The following is an 8,792-nucleotide window of genomic DNA, read 5'->3' on the forward strand; positions in this document are numbered from 1 at the left end:
AATAATAATAATAATAATAATAATAATAATAATAATAATAATAATAATAATAATAATAATAATAATAATAATAATAATAATAATAATAATAATAATAATAATAATAATAATAATAATAATAATAATAATAATAATAATAATAATAATAATAATAATAATAATAATAATAATAATAATAATAATAATAATAATAATAATAATAATAATAATAATAATAATAATAATAATAATAATAATAATAATAATAAATTAAATAAACATAATCGGAATATAATAGAAATAGAGATGGATCAAATGAATTCTAAGTAAACTTTGACAAAATACCATAATAACAGCTAATATCAGTGAAATGATCAGTGAATGTTTTACTACAGTATGCGTCCACGTTTTAAATCAAAATATCAGTATGACTGATAACAAACCGTCAAATGATCGAAACAACAGCACAGCTAATGTTTGCTTGAATCGTTCTTATTAATTTCTCATTTCTCATTCTTCTCTGACACTTTATTAATCAATATGTCAAACTTTTCATATTTATGCTACAAATAAATTAAAATTTAAATACAGCAATGTGATTTTTTTAAATGTAATTCAAGTATAAATATGAAAGTTTTTTTGTGCATTCCTGATTTGGTAACTTTGAATGAGTCTATAATTTAATAAGTATGAATGATAAATTGATGCAAGAATATAAGTTACATATTCTTATGAATCGTTTTAACCTAAAAGTTTTTTTCCTTCATTTGGACTTCATTTGAAAATTTACACTTATATTTTTCATACTGAACTTAATTGCAGATTTGATAAATGCCTATAAATAACATTTATTTTCCGATTATCCTTTTCAATTTTAAATAGCTCAAATTAAATTTTCCATAATATTTGGTTCGTTTTTATTCAACCATAACACATAATACAGTGAATAAAATCGAAACGAAAATTTGAAATATGCTTAATAAGTGGAGCATTTTTTGTCTCAGTGCAATATTTGAAACAACTGGATCATTAGAAATTTCACAGGAAATTAAATTGTTTAAAATTCCTGAATTATTTCAAAAAAAATTTCAGTTTTTTAGATTTCGTTCGAAGTTACTCACGTATGTATCTACGTGTTAATGCCCACTTTATTATAGTAATGGATATTTCGAGCTTGTTGTAACATTGTGATCTAACAATTACGTTCAGTTTATTATTATTACATATATTTTTTCAAATTATATCAAATTTTACCAATAATTTTCATTTCAGCTTACTTCTACTGTCACATACTAAAGGAAATTAGATATTGGAGTGAACAGTGTCAACTCAGTTTTAAGGTTTTATTTTAGATTTTATTAAATTAATTCGAATTTAACTGAAATTTTAATGTCAAATGGTAAGATTCATGCATGAATCATGAAATCTGCGAAGAAATGCATGTGTAAAGTTGGTATGAAAATCTAATTAATTAATTAAAGATAATTCTTAAAATTAAAATAATACAATAGGAAAAGCAACTCGTTTTATCGAAATTCGATGGAATTTTTTTGAATGATATTAATAAATTTCCGTCATGGTAGGTGTGAAAATTTTTCAACATTTAAAACTGCATTATACTTGGCTTTCAACCGGAATCTTCTCGCTCTACCGTAATTAGTTTTACCGATTAAAATATTACCATGTACAAAATATCCTCCAAAAGAATATTATACTTAAAAGATACTGTAACTTGACAACTTTTACAAGTGAAAAACTTTACAGTCAGAAATGGATGAATTTACTATGCAAATAATTTGCGCTATTGCAATGTTCTTAACAACATCAATTGCTGGATTTGCTCCATTTAAAGTAAGTTTGAATAATGAAGAAAAGTTCGTGATTTGTTCACAACTTGCAAAAGGTGTGCGTGCAAGTTGCATAACTCGTTTTACAATTTGTACGATTAAGTCTGTAAAGTTTGCAATTTATAAAAGAAAACGAATGCCAAAAGTTCTTTTTTTTTTGGATGTTTGATATAAGTCATTGGTGATGTGCCATATTAGAAACTGCTACGAAACTGGCTATTATTCTCCTGTTATTAGGTGTTTATTTTAATTATTTTCAAAGTTAATTAGGTGGACTGTTTCACATTTTGATTAGTAGTAATTAATTCGTAATATTAAAAAGCCATAAAAATGTTTTGGAAGCGTTAAAAGATAATGCCACTAAAAATGTTGAAACAAATCTATCTCGGTAATACTAAGGTTATCGATATTATTCCGAAACATTAACTCTATCCGGATGCATTTTGCTGGATCCGCCTGACGGATATTTAATCCAATTTATGTCTCTAAACGTAGTTTGATTGAGATTGTTCAATTTGAGCTCATGACAATGATTGTGTCGAACGGTGTAATGAGTCGAAGGGCATCGGTCATTATGTCCATAATGTCATGCTATGCTGGTGGCATCTTTCTGGCTACTTGCTTCCTGGATACCTTACCACATCTTAAGTATGTTATTTTAAAAATTTCAAATTTTTTGTCCAAATTTAATTAAAATCAAAGATTAAAAAAAGTGAAAACCATTTTGCATAATTTTTTTCTTTCTTTCTTCCATTAATGGTGTGTACATTCATTGTATTTAATGAATGATTTGAGTTAGCTAATTAATAAGCTGTAAAATGATAAAGGGTTACAAATGAAATAAATGGTTATTTTACAAATTTCAAAATTTTATTGCCTTAATTAACCAATCCAAATTCGAAATTAATTAGACAGACAATTGCGATCGCAGTTATTAATTAAGAAGCCCATTCACATCGCACAAAAAAAAAGAAAAAGACTGTGGTTTTATGTTATTTGCTAGTGCTTCCATCAAGTTTCACTTGATTTCACTCAACGGAAATTATTTTTGAGCCAATTAATTAATTGGTATATTGATGCAATTAACAGAGAACATCATTTGGCTATTGATAGCGCATTAATAGGCATTTTTGCAAGAGATAGTTTAGCTTGGCAAAAGTTCATCAAATAATTCATCAAAGTTTACAAAATAATTAGTTAGAGACAAAGAATAGCATAAAACTGTTGTAATTATTCCACCTAAAATAGAAAAAACTTTATTGTTTGGAATGAATTTAAATAATTGAAGATGAAACAAGGAGGAAAAGCAAATTTGAGAATATTTTTTCTTTTTGGTTATTTAAAGTTTACAAATTGCTTAAATTTATTGCCTATTTGTCAAATATTATTTTTAGCGAAAACTTTCAAAAATTTAAACAAATCACATCCTGGAATACGACATATCCTGTACCAGAATTTCTTATTTGTATTGGTATTTTGTGTGTTTATGTCCTTGAAGAAATATTTACTTGGATTTTTTCAAAAGAAGGAAAAAATCCGGCGATTGTGTAAGTTTTACTTATTGTTTGATTTTCCATTTACAAAGAAAAAAAACTTTTTCTTTTGTTCAATCAGAAATTTCGCCCTCAACTAAGTTTTTCTGATAACTTTAAAGTATGTTTAAGAAAAAGAAAAAAGGAAGAAACAAAATGTGTGTTTCTGAAACATTTGTCGCAAAATTGCCATTAACTATTTAAGATTATCATTTTTAGAAGAATAGAAAGACCGAGAAATTATTTCCTCAACAAATCGAAAGACTAAAATACCCATACATCGAATTCTGAGATAACAAAATATTCGATGACAAAATATCTATAGACAAATATTCAGAACAATTTATGCTAAGCCAAAATTTTTATCATTTAATATTTCTGAAAAAAAGGAGATGCAAATTTTAGGAAAACAAAAAGTTATTTTTGTGAAAGATAGATATTTTAGAAAAGAAATGGAAATGTTGAAATTATCAACGAGTAATGAAATGCATTTGGAACAAGAAATGGAATCTTTGCATGAATATCAAACAGTTGAAACAAAAGACATCGAATGTAACGGTGAAATTGTTAAGTAAGTTAAGTTTCCTATTATGTATTATTAAAAAAAAAAATAACATTAAACGTGATTACTTGCTGTATGTTTATGAACAGAAAAATAACTGTTAATGGAATTCATTACTTCAATTATTCCATCCCTCAATTCCGGATTTCATTATCGCATTTAGAATTTTCTCATCCGCTTATGTACAAAGTCATCTTCAAAAATCATTTCTTCCTGATATTTCAATTAAGAAATTTTATCAAATTCTGTTTAAATGTCTCGACAATAACTCTTATTATCCTGTCTTTCCCCTCTCTCCTCCTTCTATTAAGGATTTTTTTCCTTTCTTTTTGTAAAACAAGCTCAACAATTGTATATAAAAAAAGTTCAAATTTGGATGATTTCTTTTTCCGGAACTAATTTACATTAATATATCGATAATGATTTTTGATAAAAATGTCATTATGCAAATGCTATTAGCAAATTTTCGCAAAAAACTCTGTTGAAGAATTTTTTCATTGCGTTTGAACTGTGTTTCAAAAATATTTGTGGTTTCGCATTTGTTTGAGAATGCTTTTTTTAAATTTAATCAAAAATTTAATATTTTAGTTCCGATATTAAAGTTGTTCGTAGACGGAGTCAAAATAATAGCAAGTCAAAAAACGATATTATACATTCAATTACGTTTACGATAGCAATGTCATTTCATTCGATACTTGAAGGAGTTGCGCTTGGCGTACAAGTTAGTACTTTTTTGAAATTACTCAGTTTTACATGTCAAATTTGAAATTTTGTTTCAAATGGAGAAAAGAAAGCGAGAGAAAAAATGAAAAATGCATCCTTTTTGTACTTAGTTTAATTTTTGAAATCGAAATTTGCATATCAACCAGCAAAAAATCGTATAATGTATTAATGATATTTATTTCTCTTATACTGTGATATTTCCTATCTACTCGATGAGAAAAAAAGAACTATTTAAGGTATAGTTAAGAAACAATTTTTAAAAAAAAGAGAAAGAAGATAATAATTTGAATATCTGAATTTAATATTGCAAATCATTTTCATTACAAATATTTTTTGCAAAAGATATTTACAATAATTCAAAAACAACTAATGCTAATAATAATAATTTTATATCATATTTGAATGAATTTTTTCTTAAGAAATGTTTTTTCAAAGGTAACTATTAATCGAAATTTTTTGATTTAGAAATAATTAGTGTTAATAATAATAATTTTATATCATATATGAATGAATTTTCTTTTTACACCGCAAAAGTTTTTTTTCTTCGATTAATTTGATTTAATTGAAATACTTTCATGAAATATTTCCCATTGTCAATAGCACTATTTGAATGTATTCAATGATTTGAAAATGCATAATATTACTTATATATTTAATTACTTAAATGCAAGTGATCAATAATACATTGTAATTGAAAAGTATCAAATATTATTTGAACGGTATGTATAAATATGATAGGGATTACTACGACAGCTAACATAATAAATATTAAACAATTATATAAATTGCATAAATAAACAGTTAATTAAGTATACATATATCCAAAATAATTAATTAAAGCGCAGCAGATATTAGTGAAAAATAGTTGCCTAATTGAAATGCTTTTTTTGTCATTGATAATTTTTAGGATGAAAAATTTGGTATCATCACATTGTTTATCTCACTTCTGCTACATAAAGGTATCGAAGCATTCAGTGTTGGTTTACAAATATCACGGACAATTGCGCAACAAGTTAAAATTGTTATTGCGACAATAATAATTTATTCATTAATGACACCAATAGGATCATTTGCTGGATTATTTTTACAGGTATTGCAAAAAAAAAGCAAAAACAAAAACAAAATTGATTTGACAATCATGCAGAAATTTTAATAATTAAAAAATTGTTTCATTTAATAACAAATTTAAAGAAAGAAAAAAATTTTCTTTGCCTCAAGTATGAAATTAATATTTTTATGCATTTATTTAAATTTTAGGATATTTGCCCATTTAAGAAACGATTCATCCTAAATAATATTCTTAAAATCTTTATGTTATTATGCAACAATAGCATAAATTTGTTAAAAATTTGTTCAGAAAAATTTGTTAATTTAATTCGTAATTTCTTAATTTACTCAGAATGTTAATATGAATGAATCTTGGCGACAGGGTATTATAATCATCCTCGAAGGACTTGCTATCGGAACATTTATTTTTGTGACATTTTTAGAGGTAAGTATTCTACCATAATTAATTGACTGTTTAATCTAATTTGAAATCAATGAATGGGAAGGAGAAATAAGTAATCTATGAATGAAGTTTTAATTAAACAATTCAAATTTACAACAGAAATTGATTTAAATAAATAAATTCTAGAACATTTTGATTAGTTTTTCCTTTCACCACCCAAATTGGGAATTGTTTTTTTAGGTTTTATTTGAGCAGCGAAATAATTCAAAGGCGGTAAGAGAAGAAATAATTGCAATAGCACTGGGTATTCTAACAATTAGTGGTTTTCAATATTCGAAGGAAATTTTCGTATAATTGATCAAATTATTATCAATTCAAATTCTGTTAAATGATAGTTTTTCATCTTCAAATAGTTTATTTTTTCTTCGCATAGTGATAATTTAAAATTTAAAATGGTTCAGCTAAAATATTTTCAAGTCCTTAAAGAAAAATTTCTTTGTTGTGCAAATTTCAAAATTTTGTTACTTTTTTTTGTTAAATCTTCAAATTACCAAAGTAAATTTGATCTGGTAATTTGAGAATTTTCTAAATAATTTTCAGTTTTTCTTCTATTATAAAATGTCAGTGATTAATAGCTCTTTTTTTTGGTTTGCATTCATAAGAAAAATTTCTTGAAATTCAATTTTCCTACCTCATTTCTGCATTAAGTTTTCTTTACTACAGTATATCTCAATCTTGTATTTACCGTATTCAAATCTAATGAATTACTTACGTGCCACATGAACAATAGATTAGACTGAAAATGTTAAAATGCTCCTCTGTACATCAAATTTAAGATTGCTTGTTTGCTCAGTTTCAGGTTACCCTTTACAGTATACTTCAATTGTTGACAGTATGCAGTCAATTTTACTATTTTTTTATTGGTTGAAAATGTCATTATTTCAATTTTTAATTACAATTCCATTTCCGATTTTTTTCCACTGCTGTTATTCTATGTTTACTGATACTTATTATTTCTATCATCTCATACAACTGTTGTTGTTTATTTTATTTAACTAATAATCGATTAATTTACTGGAAAATGTTGCTGGTTTTCAGTAAAACAACAGTTATTTCTTACAAAAATTATGAACTGTTCCTATCCGTTTAAGACCAATTCCCGGGATCATTTATGGTAATGCTTTGAAGGATGACATTTTATTGATTGTTAAAATTTTTGAAATTACTCGGAATTTAAAATTACTCGGAATTCTCGGGAATTTAACGTTTTTGAAGAGTTTCATCTCTCAAAAAAGAGGAAAACAACAATGAAAAATACGGATAACCGCCTGAAAAAAATAAAATTAATCCATTTTGATTTAAGAACCATCGCACTTCAAGTTTTTCTGGATTGTTCATTATTCATCTTAGCCACTTATTATTAGTCTGAAATATACCGGTAAAAGAGTTCATTCATTGTGATGAAAAATATTCTGATTTGATTTGTAAATTGTTCATTATAATTTCCTATTTGGAATAAAATATTTGGTTGAAATTGAGAGTAAATGAATGAAAAAGGTCTTATGACTATTATTTGAAATAAAAGATACCTCCAAATATAGCAAAAAAAAGGAATCGAAATTAAATGGGATCAATTTAAGGATCAACAAAATCTCATGTTTTAATGAGTAAGTTTTCAAAAAAATAAATACAAATTTCCATATGCTAGATTTTGAAATTTCAAATGAAAAATTTTAGTACTATTATAGTTGAAGAACATATACGTTTAGTTAAATAATCAAATTTGAACCACCACAAAAAAAAGAAAGAATTACATTTTTCTTTTATAACCTGCGATTAAATGAAATAGCCTTAATACATTTCAGGGATGAAATCTCTAATTTGAAATTAAAATTAAAGGAAAGATCAGATGGATTGCACTAAAAATTCCTGAATTCATCGGATATTGTGGTTTCAATCGCTCTCGAAATTGCCCTAATATTGCATAGGAATGGAGTGAGGCCTAGTCAGAATTACTTAACTTTGATTTAGTAACTACAATTCTTTAATTAAAATTTAGAGTTGTAAATTTTACTCAATGTCCGAAATCATCAATTTCATAACACGTATCGGCTATACCTGGTCGGAATCATTTCAAATCACACATTTCACGGCTTACACCTACCTGATATTGGAGGATGTGACCGGCAAAACGTCTGCCAGAATTCCATATTCGGTTCTTAGTTCCTGGGGAGATAGACTCTGAGTGGGTGATTGCTAGAAGAATGCAGTTTCGTTCTATTAGTGTATGGCGTAATTGTTAAAGGAACGAAGAGTGTGGTAATTTGCAGAAGACTGATGAATGAGGGATCTATGTGATCGTTCAGAAAAATGCAATATTCCCGTGGTGGGCAGAGACTGTTGAGTAGAGAAAATGTGAAAGAAAGAAGACTGTGAGTAGTAGAGATCGATAAGAGTTGTAAAATTAAGAGGTCATGGAGAATTGTGAGAGGTAGGGACCGATAAGAATTACGAGAAAAAATGACGTAACACAATATCTTTGCATTTTTTGGATTGATTTTGTTTTATTTTTTTTGTCTTTCTCTCTTGGTAACTGTTTTTCTTCCATTTGTCTGTCAGAAAAATACCGCTTCGAGTTGTAGTCAAGGTTCCGATTCCCGATCTCCGGCATCCTATGCTATCGATTTATCTGATTGATT

General features: G+C 26.3%; 1 protein-coding gene across 1 annotated transcript; it reads left to right on the plus strand.

Annotated features, from left to right (window-relative positions):
* Positions 1–1,245: 1,245 nt before the first annotated feature.
* Positions 1,246–6,447, plus strand: LOAG_10297 (hypothetical protein; the record flags this gene model as incomplete). The annotated part of the gene is made up of 9 exons (XM_020448129.1): positions 1,246–1,319; positions 1,744–1,830; positions 2,347–2,474; positions 3,221–3,373; positions 3,804–3,929; positions 4,509–4,641; positions 5,551–5,733; positions 6,043–6,135; positions 6,334–6,447. The coding sequence occupies exons 2-9, from the start codon at positions 1,750–1,752 to the stop codon at positions 6,445–6,447; spliced, it is 1,011 nt and encodes a 336-aa protein (XP_020301699.1). The 5' UTR covers positions 1,246–1,319; positions 1,744–1,749.
* Positions 6,448–8,792: the final 2,345 nt, after the last annotated feature.

This window comes from Loa loa (assembly GCF_000183805.2).
Source record: "Loa loa unplaced genomic scaffold supercont3.495, whole genome shotgun sequence".
Lineage (NCBI taxonomy): Eukaryota > Metazoa > Nematoda > Chromadorea > Rhabditida > Onchocercidae > Loa > Loa loa.